The sequence below is a fragment of the Gadus macrocephalus genome, chromosome 15, assembly GCF_031168955.1.
Source record: "Gadus macrocephalus chromosome 15, ASM3116895v1".
NCBI lineage: Eukaryota > Metazoa > Chordata > Actinopteri > Gadiformes > Gadidae > Gadus > Gadus macrocephalus.
This window is the reverse complement of record NC_082396.1, coordinates 8,762,407-8,788,809: the sequence shown is the minus strand read 5'-3', so window position 1 is coordinate 8,788,809 and position 26,403 is coordinate 8,762,407. Positions and strand designations below refer to the sequence as shown.

Here is a 26,403-nt window from a genome sequence, read left to right as displayed (position 1 = left end):
AAACATTTAATTTCAACAAACTTTAATACAATTTTAGCGGGATTAATTTAATAAATACAGGTTTGTTTGATTCTGAATAATCATAATCGAACAAGCTACAAGCAAACCCACAGAATAACATTAAATTATAGAAGGATTTGTATCTTAATGCAATTGAATCCTGCACTGTTAAAAGTAAATTTATATTTACATTGGTATGAACTATAAAAATTACTATATTTAGTCAGTGGCTCAGGTGCCCCATCTACAAGAAGGCCAGGGGATTCTTTTTTTCCTTTTTCATTAAATAAAAAAAAAAAAGACTTGGGATATAGACAGTGAAATCTTAGCATTATTGATATGCCATTCAAATAGACAACATTTTCTCTCTTCTTTGCCTTCTTTAAATCTTTTCAGTTGGACGCTATCTTGAAGACACTATAGGAAAAAAAATGTCAACAATCGACTCACAGCATGTCCCAGTCCTGCAAGAATTCAGCCAGCAGTTGCAAAGGGCTTCCTCTGATGAAATCTGTTGTCCACAATGCTAATGGTAGTTTTCGGATTTTCACGGTATTTTTTGCTGCAGTCACATACTCCAATTTGAGTTGCGCCAACATATTTCTTCTAATTCAATTCAAGTTTCTAATGACCTGAGAAAACAAGGGAGAAAATTAGCAATGTGCAGGAGTGCTTACAATAATGATAGATTCATTAATTCATTCATTAAAGCCATGGGGAAAGGATGGAAAGGTGCATCATTAATGAATGTGACATGATTTAAATCACATTGCATACACATTTTTTGATGCAGGTTATTTCACTCCACATTACGCTAGTATACAGAGTATATGACAAACAAAGGACTTGGAACATATTAGCCAAGGATAACAATCAGGGTCTTTTAAGCCACTCACCCTAATGTGCGTCAATGATTTCTAGCCATGGATTAGAACCTGTATCTCAGACAACCTGGAGCAGCTGGGGGTTCCCATTCTCTGTGCCCTCTGGTATAAATCTGAGTCTCCAAAGTATCGGGCACGGTACAGTAGGCCTTCCTCTGGAAAGACAAAAAAAAAATAGAAACATCCATCGTTGTTCAAAAACATAGGTCAGTGGGTTGCAATGGTGCAAGATATGCATCTTAAATATATTCCACACTATGTATACATTCAACTGCTGAAATAGACTTTATAGGTTGAATTTTAACCCAAATTTCTTTTACTATAAGTGATATTTGATTCAAAGACAAAGATTTCAAATAAGAAGTCAAGAGGTTATTCATACATCTTTGTGATTTAAGTGAAAGAATATTGCATTGAATAAGCACAAACCCCATGAAAAAACGATTATAAAACATAAAATGAACTCCACAGAAACCAACCAGATCAGGCAAACTCACTCTGCTGCTTCTCCTTCCAGCAGTTGTTTCTGAGGTTTGAGATATAGTCTTCCTCCACACTTTTCTCTACTTGCTTCAGGTTAGTTCCAGAGTACTCTTCATGAAAGCGCTCTCCCACGTAGAAAGGCACCTTCAGCATGGACGTATGTCTCTTTTGAACGTGTCCAGATGAACTGGCGAAACATTGAGACAATAGAATATGAGGGCACAAACTAAACGATAGGAAAAGGATGAATCATCTGCCAGACTTCACGACAAAACCCTAAACAAAATGAACTTTTTCCATTTTTAAAGGGCTTACGAGCGGTAACTAAGGCTGTAGGGGGGCTGGGAGACCATCATTTGGCTGAGAGCAGAAACCACGATGAGGATAAGGATGGGCATGAGCTGGATAAACAGGGCCAGGCCTCCCTGTGGAGAGAAAACACATCACCTTGTTGAGAGAGCTGCCCAAAAGATTCAGTGCAGTACTACACACCCATGACCGTAGAGGTTAGGCGCAGTGCTCTTCTGCAGACCGTCTAACGTCCAAGACATAGTGTGCTACATCAAAACACACAAGACTTGCCTCTCTTTGTTGCTCTCTCCTTTCTTGTCTGTGTTGATTTGCAAAGTGCATTCTGCCATTTCTGTAAACATGTACATTGCCTTAAAGAAAAGAAAGACAGCAGTGAAAGTAAAATCAAGCCATATGTATATATAAAAGTGAAATAAATGTAAATGTAAAAGCATTGAGATAAGGAGAAAAGAACCACGCCAAAAATGCTTGGCATGTTTTTTTTCAGGGGAACACGTCTGTCAATCGTATGATTGCAAGGGTTTGATTCTACGTCAGCCCTTGAAAGCTGGTTGGACAGGACGAGGAGCTGCATACACATGACCTCTTTGTGACACCTCAAAACAGACAATACAACACAGAAACCAACTGCAACTACACCATATGTCAACGGAAGTGCTTCCAGAGTACACTTAAAAGAAATGAACACGTAGTGACACTGTAATAATATCTGAATCATACGATCCACAATGTTAAAACAAACCAAAAACACTTACATTTTATTTCCAACAACACAGACAGATTGTCGAATTTAATAAGGCCATGACTCAAAAACTTTTACGGCAACACCAAGCGTGTCCATCACTTTAAGTGTCTCCCTGGAAGCCCTTCCTTTGTCAAATGGTTTTATTGCAGCGATGTGTTGTCCTAATTTGCTTGTGTTTATTACTTTTTGCATGTTTTGCACAGGCACTAAGGGCCATTCATTACGGAGCAATCAGGTCATCTCCTCCGTGATTCGTTCTTGGAAACCTTCTTGCCAATTTGAAATGAAACACTTGGTTGATTTCTTTTTACATCTCTGGGATCGTACCTACGTCACCTTTTATTTCAGCCAACAAGCCACAAAGTGGTGAAATAAACATTGTGCACGATAGCTTTCTCAGAGTTTGTTGGTGAATGGTAAACAGTACTGACTGGATGGGATCTCTGTTCTGCCTATAATGCCATCCCCGGTTAGGTAGGGCTACGACAATAAGTCTACATTCTCGGTCAACATAGAGGTGGAGTCATTCTATGGACAGTTGGGTTTTATGTTGGCACTGGCAGGGACCAAGACATAATTCGCGTCAACGGGGACCACCTCAGCAGCAAGTACAAAATAGTCCTTACTGGATGGGAATCCGCCCCCAAAGAACATGTTGAAGAGATCCTCTGGAGAGATGTCCGCCTCAAAGTCATGGCGCTGGTGCTGCCTCTGTCTGGTGGGGTGTGACTGCTCCTCACCGTACTGATCATACTGCTGCCGTTTCTCCGTATTACTGAGCACAGCGTAGGCAGTCCCGATAGCTGGTTTCACAGAAACAGGAGCACATGGCCATATGAATAATACAGGACATTTGGTTAGACTCTGCTATCCAAAAGATGGAAGCCACGATAACAACATGAATGTGTCTATTCTTAGATTGGGGGAAGTCCCAGTGGGAATTGATCCCCATGGGCGACAACCATTTTTCTATGTTGAAATACCACTGTAGGTGCGACAGAGATCTGAGTCAGTGATTGTATTTATGTTTCTGCAATGGTGATTCAATCCGCCAAAAGTCACAATAACTCTAATTCAGTGATCTGTTGCAAAGATGAACTTTTTTTTTTTTTTATTGTCTTTTCTTTCTAATTACTTTTGCGTACCTAAACAGTCCATCATAATTTCACTGGAAAACCTAGCAGGAAAGTCTGTGCTTCCATATTTTTGAAGGGTGCCCCTGCGAGTTACCCACGGCATACCTAAATTGACTATTCAACACAGAAGTATAATTTGGTCCTAACCCCATCAGTGTTTCAGTTGTATAAACCTACTGACTTGGCCAATCATAGTAAATCAATGTACTTATCATGCTATGATAGAGGGACAGCAGCTATTCACCTTTGAAGGCCTCCGTGGCTCCTGGTGCGTGGTTTTTATCTGGATGGAATTTCAGAGCCAGCTTCCTGTACGCTTTCTTAAGATCCTCCTCCACTGCATCCTTTTCAACACCAAGGATTTGGTAGTAATCTTTACAACTCTTGATCCTTTAAGCGCACAATCATCATAATAACAAAGAGCAAGATCAGGTTATGGAAACAGACGTGATAACAGAAACCCATAACATAGCTACAGCAGGACATGTTGCACAACTCAAGTCATTGGAGAGGTGAACTGGTCCTAGATACAGCTACCTGCCGGGGAACTTCAGCCACATCATTAAAAATGCATCATTGACTGAGCCTGGTTAACACAAGCTCACTTTTTGACCGCGTCAAGCTGATCTGCCGTATACGGTTTGGATGTCTCGGCGGCCCCCTCTCCGGACCCATTCGCTTCGTCTGCTTTGCTGCGATGTTTCATTCTGGGTCCATCTCCGTTCATAGTATTGTCATTGCTGTCTGGGGGCTTTCCATTCTGTGATAACGACTCTAATAGATCTATTAAAGAAAGGACGTTATATCAGTACACAGATACGCCAATTAATTTTCAAATACCGGTACTAAGCAACACAGTTTGAGTTCAAGCAGCTTACGACTAGCAACGTAGCAGCTAACTATATTGCTATGAAAGTGTTGGCCAAACTGCAACCACAAACATGGCAATGGGGTCTAAGTCTAATCAAAAGTCTGGATTAATGAACAATAGGAGGAGGATAACACTGGCCGAAGTAAAGAACTACATATACCAGTTTCATCTACGAACAGCTTGTGCTGATTCGAGATGCTAACATTAGCTGACTGGATTTGGAAGTATTGGCCCTCCGACTGAAACAAGAAACGCAGCGGAGGCAGGCATTGATTCGACATACTTTTTGCCTGGTCTGTTGGATACAAACGTTGTGCCTTTTCCAAAAAACGTCTGCCCTTCTCCGCTTGGTGGTTGCTTATCGCATTTCGAGCGATATTTATGCACCGCTCGGCTTCGTCCTTGTTTGAGTCCATCGCGACACAGCGGAACTGTTTACTTGCCCCGGGACGCGTAAAGGTGACGCACACGTCTCGGACACGTCATCTCTAAGCGTTTCTGAAGGATAAACTTTTTTTGCAGCAAACCGTGGTCGCAACCACTCCCTCTCTGCGAGTCAAACACGTTTGTTCTCAATTTATTGTAAACATACTTTGGTGAGACTGTGATTCCTCGTTGCCTTAAATTTTTAATAATATGGCTTTGACAGTCCCATGCATGAAGCCGGTCAAGACTTTTCAACGTCAGCTCCAGGGCTTTCTATGGAAGTCCTTTTTTTGCATATCAACTGTTGATATTGTTAAAGTCAAACCGCCAAAGAAAATACGGAGAAAGAAACTAAACATGAAAGCTTTCGATGAAAGCATGTCCTGGGATGACAGACTGGCTGATGCTGTGACACCCCTTTGGAGGCTCAGTTATGATGAACAACTTCACATCAAACAGCAAAACCAGGAAAATATACTGAAACAATTCTCTTCCCAGCTTTCCCATTTAATCTTAGCTCAGAAATCACCGGTGGTCAACGATACGTCGGGCTTCTCTGTTCTGCCTATAAAGCCATCACCAGTTAGGGACTGCTATCGCAATAAGTCTACATTCTCTGTCAACAAAGGCGTGGACGGCAACCCCAAAACAGTCGGGTTTTATGTTGGTACTGGCAGGGACCGAAACATTATTTGCGTCAATGGAGACCACCTTCTGAACATGCCTGAAAAGCACAAACAAGTGGCCAGATGCTACCAAGAATTCATTCGTCTATCTCCCTTAGATTCATGCCTTCTGTTCCATAAAGGAGGTCACTGGAGAGAGGTCACGGTCAGGACCAATGCAAAGGGCCACACTATGGTTATAGTCTATTTTCACCCACAAACACTTGTCCCAGAGGAGATAGCAATTCACAAACAAGCCCTTGTGGATTACTTCACGAAGGGCCCGGGAGCCATTTGTGAGCTCTACTCACTGTTCTTCCAAGAGACTTCCATGACCCGCTGTGATCACGAAGAATCCCCATACCAACTCTTGTATGGCCAGGCACATATACATGAAGAGGTGAGTTCTGATAACACACACAGGAACTTGTTCCACCACATACTGTAAATGTATTTGAAAGATACCATTGCCACTTCCCCCTGCCTCAAAAGAATGAAGCAGAAAAATATATAATTCATATTTGCTCAGTCATTTCGTAGCCTGCGGCAGTTAGGGTGTTGACTTCTGGTTCAGAGTTTAAACCCCAATTTGTCCCCTGTTGGCACCCTTGACTAAAATGTCTCGACCCTGCCTTCTAAATAATGACATATCATTATTTAGTATCGAATACAAATATGACAAATCCCTTTGGATATTAAATCTGCACTCTTGAGTGGCGCATAGTTACATAGTGCGGGTTTAAAGCGTCAACAATATTACTAAATGATAATTAATAGCAGTTGCATTCACATAGCGGTTTGCGTGATCATCATTTATGTCATTCACAGCTGCTGAGCTTCAAGTTCCGCATCTCCCCAGACGCTTTCTTCCAGGTCAACACGGCTGCAGCCGAAGTGCTCTTCACCGTGGCTCGGGAGATGTGCTTCCCGGAAGGGGTGGCAGATAGGGTGGGTGGTACCCTTCTGGACGTGTGCTGCGGCACGGGCGCCATCGGCATCACCCTGTCCCCCGCGGTGGAGCAGGTCGTCGGGGTGGAGCTGGTCCCACAGGCGGTGGAGGACGCCAGACACAATGCCGCGCTCAACGGCGTGCTCAACTGCCAGTTTCTCGCCGGAAAAGCAGAGGTGATCCTTCCCAGGATCGTTCCCCAGCTGAGCAGTTCCGAAGAAGGAAGTGGCGGTGGCGGCGTGGCGGCTTTGGTCAACCCTGCCCGAGCCGGGCTTCACTACCGCGTGGTCCGGGCGTTGCGAAACCAACCCGACGTGCGCAGACTGGTCTACGTTTCCTGTAAACCAGACGGAGAGGCCATGAGGAACTTCATTGAGCTTTGCTGCCCTCCGGACCCACAGAAGAAACTCACAGGGGAGGCCTTTACCCCGAGAGTGGCTGTGCCAATCGATATGTTCCCACACACACAGCATTGTGAACTGGTGTTACTTTTTGAGAGATAGGTTTGAAACTTAATGTTTATATGGTATTAAATCCTGCTAGCTAGTTTTTTGTTCTTTTGTTTTAAATGGAGGAATGATCGTGTATACTTGCATAAACAGCTACTGCATTCATTCAAGTGAAGAATGTGTTCTTCTACCCAATTAGATTGACCAATCCAATTTGTCCACTGCTCTAATGCTGTACTCAACCACTAGATGGTACTGTTTGGGCTTCCACGTGTCTAGTATACTATGTCACATTGTCAAAAAAGTAATTGTTTCACAATAGATTATGGTCACACTTTCAGTTAACTATAGTTCATGTGCTGAATGGTAAAGTAGGTCAACACAAGAGGAGTGCAGTAATTTATTGCAACATAGTTTACCATTATTCTTTTGAATGAGGTAATGCAGTGCTGATGTCCGTCCCCTCATTGCGAGTTCAGTCACCCCCAATGGGATGAGCAAATGTGTTTACTTTGTTGCACAATAAACTGTATATGATATGATTTTTTAAATAAAGAGATTGGGATGTTGGTGCATGGCACGAAACGGTTGAGTGGGTATAATCATCGGATCATAGATAAGGGACATGGGGCGGCACCTCGGCCATTATTTGGGTCAAAATATTGGAAAATAATGTAGGCTTCAATTATACAACAATCCAACCATCACTTATACCTGTTAACGCACTATATCTCTGTCCCACACGAGCTCATATAATATTGATGATGAGATATTAGGTCTATTGTCCTACATTGGATTGCACTGATATCAATCTGCGTCTGCTTTTTTACCATCATTATTAGCCCGATTTACCATACATTTCAAGTCGCTTTCCTGCATTGCACAATCATTTTTGCACTTGGATCCAGTTGTATGCAACAGGATCTTGCATTTAAACAGTTTAGTATGGTAGCATTATGTGTAGTGTAGGTTGGCCTAATTTTTGCCGGCAAATCTTTTTGTGTATTACTAATTGTTATTTTGTGGATTAAATTGTGTTTATTGAGCTACAGGTTGTTTACATTTCAGGATTAAGAATATATCTAACCATCCTATTCATCCATCCATCAGGTTTTTTTAGACCACAAGGATTTTGTGCGATTTTCTTAAATAATATATAGACTATATATAGTAACACTCATAATATCCTACGTTAACTGATGAATAAATTGAAAAGTTCACTCAGTGTTTCAACTGTAGATATATATTTATCAGGTTATACTCTCCTAGCACTATATAGGCCTATGTCAATCTGCAAACAGGAAATTTAATGGATTAGGCTACATCATAAACGCAAATTGTAATCGAGTTACTCGTAGTCCAGCCAGCCACAGACAATGACCTAGTTAGGTCTAGTTTGGGTGACATCTCAACATTGGGTCTCGAAGCCAAATCGTCCTGTCACGGCTGTTTCGCAATGTGTTGTAACAAGCTGTGCAATAATGAAAACCTTATCATCACCTTATCTAATACAGAATCTGAATTCCGTCCGTCCAAGAACATCAGATAAACGGGCAACCAATGGGGCACTGGGGGGCATCAATTTCCGCCTGTTCCGCCCACTCCCGCTGTCTGCAGCTAGGGGTACTTGTGAAACGCCGTCGAAGAATGAATCAGAACCTTAGGTAACCAGTCGACGATCCACCTCACTCGCATCTTATCCTTCACGTTATTACCAACAAGGTTCGCAGCGGCTTAAGCGACGACTTGACTTCAACGAGAAACGCCCGTCACGTCTACACCCTTTAAAAAGGTGAGTAAAAGTAGGCTACAGATGTGTCCGTCCGCTCTCGTTGAGCGCTGGAGAAAAAATACCAGAAACGAATGCGTAGTTAACGATCGGATGCATGGAGTCGCTGTCAGAAAGCATGAAGAACCTGCGCTGAAGTTCCTCACGCCGGATTGGATTGATCTGTTGTGATCCAGCTCTTAAGTCGTTGTTTGAATGTTTGTATCTGATACTGTACCCAATATTTATTCTCTTTTCAGCACCGCTGTTTAAAATGACCGAAACGGATACCAGGAACCACAACCCCAGCAAGCAACAGAATGGGGATGCGGCGACGGAATTATCGACCGTTGAAGATGTATTTGATGACACATATCGGGAAAAAGAGGGTCCTAAACCGCCGACGAGACTCGTCTGGAGAAACATCATATTGATGTTGCTTTTACACTCCGGAGCGCTTTATGGACTGATGCTCATCCCTTCCGCATCAGTTTTAACCCTTGCATGGAGTAAGTATTAACTGTAGCCTACACAGTACAGTACAGCCTAGGCAGGCGGTTTTTTTTCTTTCCCTGTTTGTATCTATTGAAGTCACTCCCTACATTCCAGAAACGGAACACAGTGTGCTGGTAGGTGAAATACAGTCACGGGGCCCAACAACCGTCCCCTGTTGATTAATGGATGATCCGTGTGGTTTCAAAATGGTTAATTCGTTTTGTTAACATTCATTCTTGATAAATGTCGCCCTTTTTAAAACTAAATTCCCGTGGCGCTCAAAGTGACGGGCGAAATCCAACATGTTTTTGAGGACTTTTTCCTTTAACTTTGCTGATTCAAATCAAGACTTGAGGCTAAGAAAACACGCACTTTATAGCGGAATTAGACTTTATGCTCAATAAAGTAGACAACGGAGCCATGCTTTGAATTACTGAACCCCTTGTGTCCAATGGGACACTTGCATAACCCCCCCTCCCCATCTCCTCCTGTTCTTTTTTTTTTCTTGGCAATGCTGCACAGCAAATTATTTCACCAGCGAAGACAATGCACAATCACCATTCCAATAGTCATTCCATTGTAAGTTGCTGCTGGACAGCATCGCAACAAGCGAATGCCCTTTGCCAGTCACAGCCCCCGGCTCCTCCATAACACGGCGTCGTCTGGCCACACATAGAAACACATTCAGTACTTTTGCAACAACAACTGGAGGAGAGAACAAACCAGCGTGTACCCTCAGCTCTGGCGCGGAAAATAAATAACTCCCACATGACATCGATGCTGCGTAGAAGCTTGGGAAATTGGAAATAGCATGATGTGCTCAAGGGGCGGCTCACAGTGCAAAACAACCTTATTATAACGGATAGTGTATATGTCAATAGGTTTCTTTAATGTATGTTTTTGTTCATCCACCCTCCCCCTTTCTCTTGTAGCTTTAGTGTGCTTTATTATCAGTGCTCTCGGTGTGACTGCCGGGGCCCACCGGCTATGGAGCCATCGGACCTACAAAGCATCCTTCCCCCTGAGAGTTTTCCTGGCTCTGGCTAACTCCATGGCATTCCAGGTACCCCCCAACACACCAGGATAGAATGTTACAGATATTTAGATTTAGTCTTCAGATGGAATTTTGACCACTCATTGCTGACTAATCAGGGGATTGTGTCCGTGATTGGTTCGGGAATACGTCTCGGCTATCATTAACAGATGCGTGAAATGCAACACCACTCAATGATGGCGTATGTAAGGAGGGAGGGTTCACAGAGGGAGGGCACGTTTTCCATTGTTAAGTTCCATTTCTTGCTCCCGTCTGCTCGCTCTCTGAACCCTCGAATCCTCCCTATGTACCCACCTTATAATGGGGACACAAGATCTGCGGTCTAAACTTCTGCTATCTAAACCACTGCAAACACGACGCAAGCATGTTGCAATTAAAGAACACAGTTGTATAATGTGGTGGTTTTTAAGTCAAATTGTGCACATGATGTATGGTAGACATGTCATAACAACAAGCGACATGCCAACAACTTCTGTTTTGTCACATTCGTCCAGCATGTAACAGTACACAGCATACAAGTGGTATGCAGTGTTTATGACTTTATTAAATAATCGATATATCTAAATGAACCCTTCCAAGCCTGGCAATGTAAAAAGGACTACAACTATGTAGCAGTCCTTATCTCGTGCACATGCCTCGCATGCCCAGGAGGCGGTTGTTGACTTTCGATTTATTCTCTCTCCTGACCAGAATGACATCTACGAATGGGCGAGGGACCACCGCACCCACCACAAGTACTCGGAGACGGACGCCGACCCCCACAATGCCCTGAGGGGTTTCTTCTTCTCCCACATCGGCTGGCTGCTCGTCCGCAAGCACCCCGACGTCCTGGAGAAGGGGCGCAAGCTGGAGCTGTCGGACCTGAGGGCGGACGCGGTGGTCATGTTCCAAAGACGGTACGTGGGCAAAAGAACAGAGTCAGGTTCTCTGTGCGTTGCGTGTGTGGGCAGAGAGAAATTTACAGAGGAACTCGCCCCTTTTCCCCCCTCTCTTGAAGCTTTACATTAGGTTAGGCATGGTTCTATTTTTTTATCTACTTTCTGCGAGTGACTTGTAAGTCGTAAGAAAAAAAAAAAGTAAATTTTTTTTACATTCTTCGAGCACCAGGAAATCCTTATTCCTCGAGTAAATCCAAGAGTGCACCGCAGTGTATTTGTGGGAAAGTACAGTGCCAACATTTAACAGGTTAAACCTGTAGATCGTGAATATGAGTCGTGCTTAAGTCTAAAGTGCTGATGTTGTTTTTTAAATACTGGACAATGTCATAGGTCTAGGAGTTTTAATGCAGCCAGCCAACTTTGGCAATTTAAATAGTTTGTCTTTTGTTTTAATCGCTATTTACTGCCACTATCGGATCCAAAACAGGTGTAATCACATTCTTGTCAGCATTGACGGCCCTTCAAGCAGATATAAAGATCCCACTTACAAACATTGCAAGGCTTTCTGTCTGCTATCGAAGTATTGTGTCCTTATCTGCACTAGGGAAGCTTTGGTCTGAGTCAGGGTGACCATAAATGTCAGACAGGGTACCAAAAACTGCCCCCGGTACAAATGGGATCATGCACAGCCAGGATGAATTTACTAGGGCATGGTGTCAGCAGGTCAATCCTTGTTCCGGGCCACCTTGTGTGTTCCATGCCACCTTTTAAATGTGATCAAGGGCAATTTAATTGGCTTCCAATATAATTTATTTACTCTCATCAGTGCACTTGATAATCGAGAGTTCATCCGACCATCCGACCGTCATCTCGTCCTTATTGTTTTACTTTGTATCTTACCCTCATTAATTATAAATAATGGTAATTTGGCACCCGGTATTTATTGACGTGTTTTAATGTGTTGTTCCTTTTTAGATGTCAATCCATTTAATGTGATCCGATTTCAATTTAGATTTGATTATATTGTCTCTAAGTCACTTGGTGTTTTAAAAGGTGCAATAGGTTGAGTTGGATGCAACTCAATGGATTCCTTATAGCTGGCCCTTCTCCAAGCCACGTGTTTCTGGTGACCGGTGTGGTCTTGTTCTCCCAGGCACTACAAGTTGGCCGTGCTGCTGCTCTGCTTCCTGATGCCCATGCTAGTACCCTGGTACCTGTGGGGCGAGTCCCTGACTGTGGGCTACTTCGTGCCCGGCCTCATGCGCTATGCCTTGGTGCTCAATGCTACCTGGCTGGTTAACAGTGCTGCACACATGTGGGGCAACCGGCCATACGACCAGGGCATCAACCCCCGGGAGAACCGCTTCGTGGCATTCAGCGCAGTGGGTAAGGAACCAAATGGTTGCTTTCATGGTTTCACAGTGGTGTGTGTGTGTGTGTGTGTGTGTGTGTGTGTGTGTGTGTGTGTGTGTGTGTGTGTGTGTGTGTGTGTGTGTGTGTGTGTGTGTGTGTGTGTGTGTGTGTGTGTGTGTGTGTGTGTGTGTGCATATTGAACATACATATTGTTCACAGTAGGAGAAATCCCACCATGGCTTTCTGTTGAAAGCCATGACTTTCACTTGGGTTTTTGCGGCTTTTGTATTTTTTCTGCTTCGAAGAATGGACAATATTTGTCTTAGCATGTCTCTGTGAATTCATGTATGCCTAAGGCATTGGGTGCCCTTTGTTAGCCAAGCATTTATAATGGGGAAGAACTAGCTAATCCGGCAGCAAATGTTTATTTTTGATGTTCAGTTTGCTTAGGGACATCCTAGATTTTTTAAATGTAGTCTTTTAGGTAAAAGTGACTTCATAGAGGTTGACTTATCAGCCATATTATGTCATTGTTGATGTATAAAAAAAAAAAGTATTTTTAGTGAGGAATATCTACAATTTAGTAATGTAGACACTTTTTGTCATCCAAAGCTACTTGTAGGGAGTTGTTTGTTATGAGTGAACAGATTGGGCCTCTTTCTCAAGAATGCAAATGCGTCAACATTTGGGATCAAACCCAGAATCTTGCAGCTGGTAGTCCATCATGCATTCAATGCAAACAGTTTTTGATCCATGTTTTTCCTTTTTCTGTTCTTCTTTGAACTCACAGGGGAGGGCTTCCACAACTACCATCACACTTTCCCCTTCGACTATGCCACCAGCGAGTTTGGCAACAGGCTGAACCTGACCACTGTCTTTATAGACCTCATGTGTTCCCTTGGCCTGGCCTCAGACCGCAAGAAGGTATCACAGGAAACGATCCGCGCTCGTAGACAGCGCACGGGTGACGCCAGCAACAAGAGTGGCTGAGGAGCGATCAGGTCAGGGGGGAGGAGACTCGCAGTAACAGATACCAACTTTGTCCTACCCGAGAGCAAGCTTGGCAAGACCATTCCGGCCAGCCTTTTGGTGGGACAATTGTGGTAGAAGTTATTGTAATTAGTTAAATTACAATGACAAACAAAAAATTATCATGGTTCTTATGTCTACTTCTGTTAATGAGTTTGGAAAAAAATATTCATAAGTTCTTGAGAGTAATATTGGCTTTAAATGGTCCTATACCTTTTCTGTAAGCTTGTTTTTATTATTTAATTTTATTTTGTATTATGCAGTGACATGTCTAGACTGTTGGTCGGAGATGGTTAACTGGGCTGGGCTTGTAAGCACAGCTACTTTTTGGTTCTTTATTATAATTTTATTTTTACCAGCCATGATACAAGGAAGGTATCCGGAGATTCGACAGCAGACTGGAATTAAAGTGGCTTATTATTTTGAGGATAATATGCCAACCGCTCTGTGTGTGTGTGTGTGTGTGTGTGTGTGTGTGTGTGTGTGTGTGTGTGTGTGTGTGTGTGTGTGTGTGTGTGTGTGTGTGTGTGTGTGTGTGTGTGTGTGTGTGTGTGTGTGTGTGTGTGTGTGTGTGTGCATGACCTCCAGGGTCAAAGCAGTGATTAGAGAACATTAACCACCTATTTTTCCATGTGCTATTTATTAATATTCGGTGGCACTCTGAAAATAAGTAAATAGTGACAATAATTTATTCAAGGGGAAGTTGTGTCACGCTACGACAAGAAGGAGGCTAGATTTTTTCCCATTTGTCTAGTCTGAGGTTTTTGCTCTCACTTGTCGAGGGCAAACGGTAAGTTTGATAGTTCCGGGGGCTTTGGTTTTTTGGTCGGTTTGGTAAAAAAACAACGCTTTTCTTAAACTACGAACTGCTGTGCATCGCAACTCCAAACCCTGGTAGATGTAGTGTGCCGTTGCAACTGTCCTTTTTCCATCCTTCTCAAGTGCGAGTGTGTGTGTTTGTCTGAGTGTGTGTGTGTGTGGGTGATTGTGTGTGTGTGTGTTGATATTTTACACGCTAGTTGTCCTGCCCGAGGTGCTCTTAAATAAGATGATCTCCACATTCATAAGATGAAGTTCTTTCCATCATACATTTCGATACACTTGTGTATACAAATATTTATACCTCTGGTTGGTAAGGGGGTTTATTATATAAATATATATATATTATTTTTGGATTTCAATACCTTTTAGCTCCCGCATTCTTGACCGAAGCATCGAGGTGCACTTGTCTCTTGGATGGAAAGAGGAGTTGTTTCTTTAGCTTGTAGCTTGTGTCCTCGATTAGCTGGGGAGTACAGATCGTTCTGCTTGTTACTTTTCTTCAGTGAAGGCTGTTGTGGTTCAGTAACTAGAAGCTACATGTGTTGGAAAAATATGTTTGGGTCCGAATTTGGACTCCAATGCCTTATGGGTAATGTTCTGCACATGTGGTGCATGTAGTAAAAGAGAATAAATTAAATATATGGAGTTACTAATCGGGTCTCTAAATTTGCCTACCAATGTGTTGTTTGCACAAATATGGCCCAGATGTTTAATATTTGTCACATTTGAGCTTTTTTCAATGTAGTTTCTTTTGTTTTTACAGTGTTAACTTCTTTGAACTTCAAATGTCTTAAAACAATGGCACATTTTTTCAAGGAATGTTTACCCACTGTAATCACCATAAATAAACCAAATTTTCTACCTGTCATTGTGCCTCTTATTCTGTCATTCATTTCTGCTTAATACAAATATCAAATGGCCTAACTGTTGTATTTTGGATCTACTGATGGCCTTGAAGTTATATTTCCAAGATCTTCAACAAATCTCCTCTGCCTGTTGACTGCATCTTCAGACAATTCTGTTAATCATTGAATTAACAATTATAATTGAATTGGATTTGAATGCGTCCATCGTAGTTATTTTATTCATAATTTAAATTGTAAAAAGTCCCAACTTCGCCATCTACCGGTGAGCTTATTTTAAACGGCAACATCAATGCTACGCATTTAAAAGTGAAAAGTAAATAAGACGCGTAGAATCTACTTATATTCGGGTACAATCGTTCACGAAATGAAGTTGTCCGATATTTCGGTGGGAAAGTCACAAAACTGCTGTCTGCGGGAGTTTGGATCGCTATTGCTCCGACGGTGACATCAACCCATTCTTCACCATTGGCTGCCTGCTGTCAGGCCATCCTACCCCCCTCCCCACCCCTCACCCCCAATCCTCACCAGCCTCCCCACGGCATTTAACACCTCGCTGTCGATAGGCTGCCAGTTGTCAAGGCACTGCCAAAGTGCCCAGGACCAACCACTGAGTGAGCAGCTACATTTATGTGTGGATAACAGGCCACAGCCTACGCAGGAGTGATAGTTGAGGAGATAGTAGTAGCCTACGTTGTTTTCAATGGCAGAAGAATTGACACGTAGCCTCGTGTGCATGACTGTGCAGTTGCAAAGAATTAGGCTACTTCTCAGTACCAAAGGTCCAAATAAATAAATTGAAAACAATGTTGCTCTTAAATGCATTTCTGGGAGCTTATGGCGGTTGTTAAATGGTTATAACTGGAGGGTGGCAGTTGTTCTGTTCGAGGGCCGTGTAGGCTAATTTTATGTATGGCCCATTTATACTATTTTAATGTGAATGAATGCACTCTATTAGAACATAATACGACCGACCGAAATATCCCCTAATGCAGGGTAGGCCTACAACGTGTGCCCCTTCGCAGCACTAGACATGTAGGCCTAAAGGATGCTTTGGTTGAGAAATTCTTTCGGTCAATGCCGTTCACAAACATTTATGGGAATGCACGCCATATGCAAATACACATACAAAAGTCATACAATTACTCGTGTCAAGAAATGAACAAAGAAAGAAAGCTTACGGGGGCCTGGGTGTGTGATTGGTTGAACGAATAATTGACCATAAGTCACCCAATTACCACATTTGACACTCCGTTGGGGAAACATTTGGGTTCAAACATTGTGGACCCTGGCCCAAAACGATAGTACATGGAGAGACATTATTATGTTTTATCACATAAACCTGTGACACATAAAGTTGGAAGTCTCATCTTGATACAATGATGGGGCCCATTAATGTCATACGGATTGGGATCCAGCCTGAAGGGCCCCCTGGCGGCGGAACTCATGGTCGGTCTTTTCCCCACGGACTCTGCTTCAGGGCAGGCCTGTTTGAATAGTCCTCTCGGAATCTTTCAGATAGGCTCAGTGGTGGAAAGCTCCGTCACAACCAGTAGGTCTTCTGTTGTATTCATCTTGTTAGATTTCTCTTTAAAAATCTTCTTTGGTTTTGTGAAACTGGCAGCATAGAGTGAATAGGTCATTGTATCGTTGTATGGTAGCTGTCATTCGTCTTAAATCTTAATCCAAAAACATCCCTCAGATGAGCCTCCTAATCACCTTTCTCTAATCCTAATTTGCACACAAAAAGATCCGCAAATACCAGGGAGAGAGACCTTAGGTCAGACGGAGTGTCTCGGGAATAACCCCTTTACGTTACATTAGGTAGGGACCGTCTGGATTAGCCATGCAAATATAGATCTGATCCGGCCTTTAATCCGCGGATCTCGCCTTTATATTTCCGATGAGGGGATGGGTGATCGCTGTGTATGCCATCAATGGACACATCATCAAACGTTTGGGATATGAAACACATTTGTCTCAGAATGAGCTGAGCATGTACAGTGGTTCCCACTAGGCGTATGACAGATGTAAGAATTATCATTAGAACCACATCGAATTAGAAAACAACCCAAAAAACAAGTAAGAAAACAGACAATTGAAAGGAGTTACTCATTGCAGGATGGGTATTTAACTTTAAATTAAATGTACGTTAAATAAATATAAAATACATCTTAAATGAACAATACCTGAAAGAGACATTCTGAATTAATCTTAAATTGCAATTGGCTACTAAAAAAACATACACTGCCTTGTCCAATCCCACATTATATACATAAGTCAATTAAGCTGTAGGCCTAAATAGGCTACGTTGCTCCAACCATCATGTCAAAATTAAAGCAAGAGAAAAATTAACAAAAATGATATCGGCTACTTGCCTATATGTTGTAATGTTCTGTTTGGACACCAGAACAGTATAACAGATAGGCCCGTATGTGTTATCCGTTTCGTTGCCAAATTAGCCAGAATACTCCAGTGCTCCATGATACACATGATTTAATCACACCTTATTCCGCCACGTTTCATTTCCTCTTTTAGCAAACAGAGCTATCTCTTTCAATCCAAATACCTCTTCGCCATCTTCAACTAATCCTCGTCGATCAGGTAAGACGTCTTTTAACACGGCGTACAGATGTCTTAAATAAACGTTGGAGAGCCCGATATGCAAGAGATCAGTGTTACAGTTTGGTAAAGGATTAAAACGTCTTCTTCTTTTGCTCTTCCTCGCCAAGGGGAGAGAGCAGGCTATTGGACGGCCCGAGGCCCAGGGGTGCCCTTTTGATCATTTCATTCTCTCCTTGTAGCAAAATGTTCTGATTGGTCGAGAGCGTAAGAAGGGGAAAATCTTTAATTAAGCTGATAATCTCTTGTTGGGACGAGAGTGGCTCCATTTCACAGACCCCCTCAAACCCCCTCAAACCTCGCACCGCACGAGACCCTTGGTAGGACGAACTGAGGTTCTATGCGCGAGCTCTGTATCCTCTTACTTAGCCACCAGATCGCATAGACTTTAGGAGTTCTCCCGCGCGCCTGTCAGGATGTTCATGCATTTAAAAGGCTTCTATTGCGTTTTTGTTCTATTGACCCACATGAGATCTTACTGTTGCTGGTGAGTAATATTTATTCAACTTTTATTTCATGCAATATACAATGAGGCTAGTGGTGGCGGTGGTGGTGATGGTGATGGTGGTGGTGATGGGGACGGGGAGATGTTCTCACGCAAGGCCAAATCATACACTAACCAAATAGATAGATTGTCCCCGACAATATATAGCTTTATATATCGTTCACAGCCTATATATTACATTCTATAAATGAGAAAATACATCCAAATAGGTATCATTTACATTAATAATTTTATCTTTCTTATTTTCTTTATTTGCAAACATAACAATGGATGCAACTTTGTTATAGCCTAATTTTCTTTAATTGAGGTGATCACAATTTTTTTCCTTTTAAGATGAAACTGGAACTAAATCCATGGGAGAGAAATTGAATCAAAAAGAAAATAGAAATAAAAATATTGATTAGTATAGATTTATTATTGATTACCCTTTCACTTTAGTCTTTGTTCAAATATTTGGCGAGGCCTATAACAGATAATTGGATTATTTCCTTGTATTCTATGCCTCCATAAAAAAAAAGGAAACTGATAAATTGTCAACATGTTTGTATTGAAAAAAAGTGTGAAAAGTGCATGCCAATAAAACACAAATTAACAAGCATTAAATTGATTAGGAATGTATTGCACAGTTTAGTGCTGTGTTGCGGTCATCACTCTGGACGTGATTTAACATGTTAAGTGCACTAATGAGAGATGTAAGCGGAGACCAGAGAAATTCCTCTGTAGTGAAGGAACACGTCGCTTCCCACAGTTAATAAGCTGTCTTCCATTCCAGGTCAGTGAATAATTTCCTGATGACTGGACCCAAGGTAAGCCAACATTCTTTTGATCTCTTATCTCTTATCCCCACCCTTAAGAGAAACAAAGCAAAAACATCCCTAAAGATGTGTTTGCTTCTAGCTACTCTATTACTCCAGTAGTCTTAATTCCTGTGCGAGAGAGGCGCGTCCCTTATGTCTGAGACAGAGCAGTAGCGGCCAGGGTGTTTGACTCCAGAGCCCAAAGGTCCTAGGTGGCTTCCTTGAGACGCAAGAGGCCTTCACTGCCTACCTGCTCCTTAATCGCATGTATTTTAAAACATACAAAATAATACAAAAATAGTGGTCGTAAATATGGCTGTGGGAAGGCTGAATTCCGGTCCACGACTCCACGCATGGATAGGGTAAATGATCCAGCAGTGATGTATCAATGATATTCCTGACCCTTTGGTATTTCTTACGGTGACCCCCGTCATACACTTGACCTCTCTCGGAAGGCATGGCGTGGGGGGGAGGGAGGGCTGGGGGGTGTATGGCTAAAGTGGGTGGTCATCATTAGAGAGCGAGCCGGACTACTGTGAAAGAAGGGGGTCTCTCTCTCTCTCTCTCTCTCTCTCTCTCTCTCTCTCTCTCTCTCTCTCTCTCTCTCTCTCTCTCTCTCTCTCTCTCTCCAAACTGCCACTCGAGACATATTTGTGTGTAGTATTCATTATTCATATTTGTATGACTCTGCACGAGTCTACAACATAGAGAGTAAAGAGGAGAGAGAGAGAGAGAGAGAGAGAGAGAGAGAGAGAGAGAGAGAGAGAGAGAGAGAGAGAGAGAGAGAGAGAGAGAGAGAGAGAGAGAGAGACAATGAGCGAGAGCTGGTTTGAAGGGACTTTGTAGGAACAAAGCGGGTTTCCATCTCTCTATTTCTGGGTTCATTGCCCTGAGCGCTGCAGTGCGGTTGTTTCTTGTGCTGCTTCGTCAAACTCGTTCTTTTTTCCACCATTCAAAGCAGGATGTGTTGAACAATATGAAACACACCAAAAAAACAGGAGACAATAACCAATATGCAATAAGAACATAAGAACTATGTGAGATACAAGTAAGAGGACCAGTTTGGGGACAAAAAATAATAATTTGAAATACAGAAATAATATTAAGAAAAAACAATCATTAAATTGAAACCGTAGAGAAGAAGAAGAAAATAAGAAACAGTGACTCCTGGGTTTGTCTCCTTATTAACCCTACCCCCAATCCCCCCATCCCCCCAGGCCTACCTCATCTACTCTAGCAGCGTGGCAGCAGGGGCCCAGAATGGGATCGAGGAATGCAAGTACCAGTTTGCCTGGGATCGCTGGAACTGCCCTGAGAGAGCCCTGCAGTTGTCCACACACAGCAGCCTACGCAGCGGTATGTTCCCACTCCAACCACCCCTCCATCACCCAAATAGACCCACCAGCATGGGATCTCACCCCCGCATAGATGTGTTGTTAAGGCCTCGGATCGCGGAAGGGGTCTGACGACTTTACGCAAATGTACATGGATATAAATGGGAAGGTAGTTGGATGAATCACACGTGTATTTTTACATGTCAGGTGGGTTGCTCGCAACAAATGGGTTTTGGTAGATTTTTTCCATCTCAATAAATCGGGTTATGGGGATACTTTGAGATTTATATTAGTCACTGAATCTGAAATAAAACACATAAATAAAAGCAATGTTTAACTCGATGTACGGTAATATCTAGAAGCTTCAGAATATGCTTAACAGTTACTGGGAAAATGTGTTTTATTGTAGATGGAGGTTTGCAAAACACAAACAAAGAAAAAGGTTTGAAAGAGTAGTTGATATATGGATTATACAAACTAGCTTGGAAGAAAGCTGAAAGGTCAAAGTTATGTTTGAAAGACCAGGTTACGAGGAATTGTGACATAAGCTAAAATCATGTGGTTAAAATGGGAGATGTTCTCCATGTCATTCAATGTTCTCTCTGCACTTCCTGAGGAGCAATGAGAAGCTCAACAGAACGTCCATCTGACTTGAACTGATGAATTGAACTGATCACTTTAACACAGCATGGCATTGATGAACATGTACACAGCTACTGTGGGATACGTTTACTATACCCTTAGAATGATTAATATCAATATCCTGCCTTAAATGCTATATGAATGACATAAGCATGGAAAAACACAGAGTCTTCTGAAGAGACTCCTGCCGCTGAGAAAAGGTCATCGTTCTGTGCCACTGGTGTGTACTAATATTCAGGCCTGGGGACCAAGTTGACACCAAGTACTATCACCCAGACAGATTCAGATAGACAAAGCATCCCTACGGTTTGTTCAGGGACAGATTACCCCGGTGAGAAGTGCAGTCCAGACAAGGACATTGATAAGTTAGATGATGATACATGGAACCAATCCCAGAATAACAATGTGTTGAAGCCATGTATGGGCATTATCTGATAACACCCCTGCCTTGGAGCTTATGGGAGGAATCACAGAAGTGAGAATATAAAACCGTTGGCCTGGAGCTGGAGAAAGTGTTCTTCAGACAAGCGTGACTTTTGTATAACTTTGTAAAAGTTCTAAATAAAAGTCAGAAACTTGAATCTGCTGTTTCCTGATCTCTTTCCTTAATAGTAGAAGTGTTCTTTCCACAAATCCACAGGTCACTTTATAAGGGACGTACCGGATCCCCCACCACTAACTTAAGGCGGAAATGATAATAAACAAGTGTCTCTCTCTCGCTCTCCTTCCACTAGCCAATCGAGAGACGGCGTTTGTCCATGCAATCAGCTCTGCAGGGGTCATGTACACACTTACCAGGAACTGCAGTTTGGGCGACTTCGACAACTGTGGCTGTGACGACACCCGGAATGGACAACGAGGTAGGAGAGAATTATGCTAACTCTAAAAAGGACTCAAACCGCATAATCGCACTTAGTGTCTCCAACAGCTTCACAGGGCCTAATTCAATGAGAACCTTAACATTTGGCCAAAAGTCTGCCAAAACCACGAAAACCACGGACAGAAACCAAGCGAAGGGAACACAAGGGTCCTCACGTCAGAGGGATCTTCCCGTGGTGTGATGTGAATCTGCTTAATAACCCCCCCCCCCCCCCCCCATTTCCCAGGTGGTCATGGGTGGCTATGGGGAGGGTGCAGTGACAACGTTGGCTTTGGCGAGGCCATTTCCAAACAGTTTGTGGACGCGTTGGAGACCGGACAGGACGCGCGAGCCGCCATGAACCTCCACAACAATGAGGCCGGTCGCAAGGTAACCCACATGTTCCATCGTCAATAAAACAAACCATTTGGTTACGCTCTTTTACAAATGTGTCAATTTAACTCCTGTGGATTGCATATATAAGGTTGGTATCTCTATAGATATATCTATAGATATATATCGAAGTATTTATATACATCTATATTTATATCTATAGTATGGTTGTGTATCTATGTGGTGTGAAAATCAGCGTGTTAGCGTCCAAGAGTAAGACGTCTTACATTCAACGTGCCAGACAACCCCTTCTCCACACACCCCCCACCGGTGGGCACACAACAACGTGTAAAGTGTCTTTTGAATAAAAAATGTCCTGCTCAAAATCACTGCCGAGTGTGCCACCCATGCATCCCTTTCACCCCCCCCGATAAGTGAGGTGGCACTTGTCCCCCCAATAATAACAGCAGTGTGCTCGCTGTACCAGAAGGGCCTATTTATCGCCGCTGAATGCCCTTTATGACAACACCCAAACCTCAAGAATCTCGGGATCACTGGTGCACGCTTAATTAGAGCACCCAGGGTGCCCGACATTTCACAGTGCTCAGTATTATGCTGCCCCTGCTTCTTTCTCTAAAATAAGTGTTTAGTTTTATTCTTGCAATACGGATCCCACATTTACCACCGGGTCTTTGTCGGGCCCCCGAAGGACTCTGAAGGGGACCACCGGCATGCGGCTGAAGTGGTCTTTGTTTACCCCTGCCGGCGCCCACCTCCTGTGGGGCTGGAGGATCCACACAAGCACCTGGAGCATCAATTGTAGCAGGATAGAAATGGGGATAGAAAGAGAAGAAAACTTCTTTTTCACTGCAATTAGTCAATGGGGCTCTTCGCTCGGGTCTTCCACCGGCAGACAACGGGCCGATAATGAACGCGTTAAATAAATACTCCCCGTTTCTTCTGGGGGACAATGCAGGCTTGATGTGAAACTTTGATTCAACCTCTCGTCTTGGAGGCAAGGTCACCCCTCGCCCCTGGAGAGAAATGTTCTCTTTTCAGGCCACAGCTGTTTTCACGCCGGGGTAAAGTCAGGAGACACTGGGGAACCATAACAATGGCTGACAAAACACCTTGAACTTATCGCTTCTTCTTTGAGTGTTCCCATTCTTTCCCTTAAAATGCAGGATCTTCAGAAGGAATCAGTTAATTTGACAACACATCAATCAATCGACAATGATGGTGCACACTCACTCAGACGCAAACACAGACACATACAAACACCCACTCAAATGGCACAGCAAGGTACCTAGAAAAAGTACAAAATATCCAAAGATGTTGGCAAACAACTACACTCAATGGCAAGAATTGAATAGAGGAGTTGAGGATCTATCCACACAAACTGCAATTTAATTTGACGTTTAATGGGTGGAGGGGTTACGCTGTTCCACTCCAAGCCAAAAGGTTACTGGGTTCGAACCCTAATGCCTGCAGTCTAGACATCCTTGCGCAGGATCCCTTAACTCCCACCCTACTAATTAATGGAAAAAAGCATGTGAAAAATGCCAGGCAAAAATACTAGGTATCCTAATGATTAGAAAGAAAGAAAGAAAATGGACCAGTCTCCCTTTGCCCTCTCTTTCCCCAGGCGGTCAAGGGCACCATGCAGCGCACCTGCAAGTGCCACGGGGTGTCGGGCAGCTGCACCACTCAAACCTGCTGGCTGCAGTTGCCCGAGTTCCGGGAGGTGGGGAACTACCTGAAGGACAAGTACCACCGGGCCCTGAAGGTGGACCTCCTCAAGGGAGCCGGCAACAGCGCCGCCAGCCGCGGGGCCATCAGCGAGACATTCAACGCCATCTCCCGCAAGGAGCTGGTCCACCTGGAGGACTCCCCGGACTACTGCCTGGAGAACCGCACGCTGGGCCTGCCCGGCATGGAAGGCCGCGAGTGCGTGCGCAAGGGCAAGAACCTGACCAAGTGGGAGAAGAGGAGCTGTCGGAGGCTGTGCGGGGACTGCGGCCTGGCGGTGGAGGAGCGCAGGGCAGAGCTTGTGTCCAGTTGTAACTGCAAGTTCCACTGGTGCTGCGCAGTCAAGTGTGAGCAGTGCAGGAAGACGGTGACCAAGTACTTTTGCGTGAGGAAAGGCGTGGCGGCAGCGGCCGTGCAGGTGCAGAGGGCCAGGGGCAACGAGAGCCCCGCCAGCCGCAGGAAGAACCTCCGGATGAGGAAGAAGCACTAAAAGATGGTCTCCCCCTCCGGGACGGATGGCTCCGTCCCTCGCTGGCATGGTTAGAAGACGGCACCGCCCAGGGTCAACAGGTTTTAGAAAATGTTTTGTTTTTGATGTGTTTAAAGACCACTTTTTAGCAGTTTGTCCTCTTCAATGGGGACGCCTTTGTATGAATGGCGAATGGTGGGAAGGAGGTGATTTGTGAAACGACGAGGGAAGACGAGAAGGGAGAACCTTTATAGATTCGTAGGGATATTTTTTGGGATATAAATTTATAAATGTATATTTTTGTACTTTTTAGAATAATGTTTTTGAGAAGACATCAGGCAGAGAAATGTAAAGAGTTTTTATCCAAATAGGAAAAATTCTCAGCACCACTTTATTTATTCTCATACACAAAACACAAAGGCTTTGAGAAACGATCAAAACAATTGATTTATATAACATTCTCCGTCGAGGCGGGTCACCGAATGAAGTCTTACCCTCCACTCCATATACCGCTTAGATCTTCATCTTTAACACAGCCGTCCTTTTCTGCCCTGTCGTGTATTTATCTGTAAAATGTAAAAAAATGAAGCACTTTGTACTGTACATTATTAATTTATTGCACAGCATTTCCTAGTTTTTTTTTCTTTATTCGTAGTTACCTCTGGTGGCATGTTTTCCATTCAAAACTTTTAAAAAATAATAAAAAAAACGTAATTACTCTGTCTGTCAAATCATTTAACCTTTAATTAAAGACAAGAAAGAAAAAAAAACATGTCTACACAGCCCTTGAATCCAACTCATTATTGTCCGGCTAATAAGTATGGAGCGATATGTCCAGCGGCAGCAGCAGCAGCAGCAGCACTGTGTAATGGTCTGCATGGCAGTGGGCATTAAAAACCCTTTAGTTCTCACATTGATACCCCGCGGGGCGAGGCAACAAGAAGAGAAAACTTTGCATCACTCTCTTTCTTCCATCCAGCCTCTTTCTCAATTTCGCCTCTACAAATACCTCCCTTTCTCTCCGGCGACGTGGTAATCCTCAAAGAGCCCCCTAACACTTGAGGTTTCTTTACTGTTTAATACTAGTTTAATTAACTTTGTCCAGACAGGGAAAGGAAGGGAGGGGGGGAGAGGGGGGGCTGGTGCTGGTGGCGGTGTTGGTGGTAGTGGCTGAGGAGGAAGACAGGAGGCAAGTTGGCCCTTAAAAAAGCATATAATCACCCCGCCTCTGATTTTGTATGCTAATCTCCTTTTTCATGCCATCCTTCCTCAGGAATGGAGGGGTGGGTGCTGGTGGAGGACGAGGAGGTGGGGGGAGAGGCAGAAATGTTGGGAAAACTTTGAGGTGGCCTATGCTGTGGCTTCCTACTGCTGTTTTATGTCCCGGGCCCACCTATTTGGGTCTTTTCACTCCTCTAGGGCCTGCCTTTGCTCGATTTAACAATGACTGCTGAGCTAATCAGCTCTCTCGGAAACACACCGCTGTCGAGGGGAAGGTAATCCCGCGTCCCCCCCCTCCTCAATGGAGCCGTCGCCTCATAAAGGACTTTGGGAAAAGGCTTTGCACGGATTCACACTGTTCCCTCAAAAGAAGTTAGTTCAAGTATTGTGCCCAAAACAAGTAGGTTTTATAAACAAATGCGTGCCAGGACACTCACCCCACCTGCGAGTGAGAACCCCCCTACACCCGGGAGCGGTGAGGCACAGTAGCACATGGCAGCTGAAGCCTGGACACTCCAGGCGTGATTGGACATGAAAGAGGAGATTAGGGATCCATTGAGACGGTGGTGGGGGGGAGGGGGTTGCGGTGAGGGGGTGCTGGTGCTGGTGATGGGGTGCATGGGGGCGGCTCATTTCTGCACCTTTCTCTTCCCCCTTTTTTTTTTCTCGCTGAAAGTGTCAAGGAAACTC

The 26,403-nt window shown here is 43.6% G+C and overlaps 4 protein-coding genes across 5 annotated transcripts; 3 read left to right on the top strand and 1 right to left on the bottom strand.

Annotated features, from left to right (window-relative positions):
- Positions 1 to 5: 5 nt before the first annotated feature.
- Positions 6 to 4,898, bottom strand: dnajb12a (DnaJ heat shock protein family (Hsp40) member B12a). 2 transcript variants are annotated; one of them, XM_060073784.1, is made up of 9 exons: positions 4,715 to 4,898; positions 4,166 to 4,343; positions 3,805 to 3,950; positions 3,051 to 3,227; positions 1,946 to 2,029; positions 1,683 to 1,788; positions 1,382 to 1,554; positions 897 to 1,039; positions 6 to 632 (listed from the first exon to the last, which is right to left on the bottom strand). In XM_060073784.1, exons 1-8 carry the CDS (start codon positions 4,845 to 4,847, stop codon positions 918 to 920), a joined length of 1,119 nt encoding a protein of 372 aa, XP_059929767.1. In that variant the 5' UTR covers positions 4,848 to 4,898; the 3' UTR covers positions 6 to 632; positions 897 to 917. The 2 variants fall into 2 exon arrangements, with proteins under 2 accessions (XP_059929767.1, XP_059929768.1); XM_060073785.1 differs by having other exon boundaries at positions 6 to 417.
- On the top strand, positions 4,898 to 7,241 carry trmt2b (tRNA methyltransferase 2 homolog B). The gene is made up of 2 exons (XM_060073789.1): positions 4,898 to 5,922; positions 6,351 to 7,241. The coding sequence occupies exons 1-2, from the start codon at positions 5,068 to 5,070 to the stop codon at positions 6,972 to 6,974; spliced, it is 1,479 nt and encodes a 492-aa protein (XP_059929772.1). The 5' UTR covers positions 4,898 to 5,067; the 3' UTR covers positions 6,975 to 7,241.
- Positions 7,242 to 8,539: 1,298 nt separating this feature from the next.
- Positions 8,540 to 15,187, top strand: scdb (stearoyl-CoA desaturase b). Its single transcript, XM_060073788.1, has 6 exons — positions 8,540 to 8,712; positions 8,949 to 9,197; positions 10,116 to 10,246; positions 10,928 to 11,133; positions 12,269 to 12,501; positions 13,259 to 15,187. The coding sequence occupies exons 2-6, from the start codon at positions 8,963 to 8,965 to the stop codon at positions 13,456 to 13,458; spliced, it is 1,005 nt and encodes a 334-aa protein (XP_059929771.1). The 5' UTR covers positions 8,540 to 8,712; positions 8,949 to 8,962; the 3' UTR covers positions 13,459 to 15,187.
- A 2,100-nt stretch (positions 15,188 to 17,287) lies between these two features.
- wnt8b (wingless-type MMTV integration site family, member 8b) lies at positions 17,288 to 25,306 on the top strand. Its single transcript, XM_060073786.1, has 6 exons — positions 17,288 to 18,291; positions 19,082 to 19,115; positions 20,324 to 20,462; positions 21,817 to 21,942; positions 22,189 to 22,331; positions 23,920 to 25,306. The coding sequence occupies exons 1-6, from the start codon at positions 18,221 to 18,223 to the stop codon at positions 24,511 to 24,513; spliced, it is 1,107 nt and encodes a 368-aa protein (XP_059929769.1). The 5' UTR covers positions 17,288 to 18,220; the 3' UTR covers positions 24,514 to 25,306.
- Positions 25,307 to 26,403: the final 1,097 nt, after the last annotated feature.

What these genes read in the sequence shown, in the direction of transcription:
- trmt2b (XM_060073789.1), top strand. Translation starts at nt 5,068, where the DNA reads ATGGCTTTGACAGTCCCATGCATGAAGCCGGTCAAGACTTTTCAACGT. An exon ending in AGGCACATATACATGAAGAG is followed by an intron (nt 5,923 to 6,350) that starts GTGAGTTCTGAT and finishes TGTCATTCACAG; the next exon opens with CTGCTGAGCTTCAAGTTCCG.
- wnt8b (XM_060073786.1), top strand. Translation starts at nt 18,221, where the DNA reads ATGTTCATGCATTTAAAAGGCTTCTATTGCGTTTTTGTTCTATTGACC. An exon ending in CACCCGGAATGGACAACGAG is followed by an intron (nt 21,943 to 22,188) that starts GTAGGAGAGAAT and finishes CCCATTTCCCAG; the next exon opens with GTGGTCATGGGTGGCTATGG. An exon ending in ACAATGAGGCCGGTCGCAAG is followed by an intron (nt 22,332 to 23,919) that starts GTAACCCACATG and finishes CTCTTTCCCCAG; the next exon opens with GCGGTCAAGGGCACCATGCA.
- scdb (XM_060073788.1), top strand. Translation starts at nt 8,963, where the DNA reads ATGACCGAAACGGATACCAGGAACCACAACCCCAGCAAGCAACAGAAT. An exon ending in AGTTTTAACCCTTGCATGGA is followed by an intron (nt 9,198 to 10,115) that starts GTAAGTATTAAC and finishes TTTCTCTTGTAG; the next exon opens with CTTTAGTGTGCTTTATTATC. An exon ending in CTAACTCCATGGCATTCCAG is followed by an intron (nt 10,247 to 10,927) that starts GTACCCCCCAAC and finishes TCTCCTGACCAG; the next exon opens with AATGACATCTACGAATGGGC.
- dnajb12a (XM_060073784.1), bottom strand. Translation starts at nt 4,847, where the DNA reads ATGGACTCAAACAAGGACGAAGCCGAGCGGTGCATAAATATCGCTCGA. An exon ending in TCCAACAGACCAGGCAAAAA is followed by an intron (nt 4,344 to 4,714) that starts GTATGTCGAATC and finishes TTTCTTTAATAG; the next exon opens with ATCTATTAGAGTCGTTATCA. An exon ending in AGCCACGGAGGCCTTCAAAG is followed by an intron (nt 3,228 to 3,804) that starts GTGAATAGCTGC and finishes CTGTGAAACCAG; the next exon opens with CTATCGGGACTGCCTACGCT.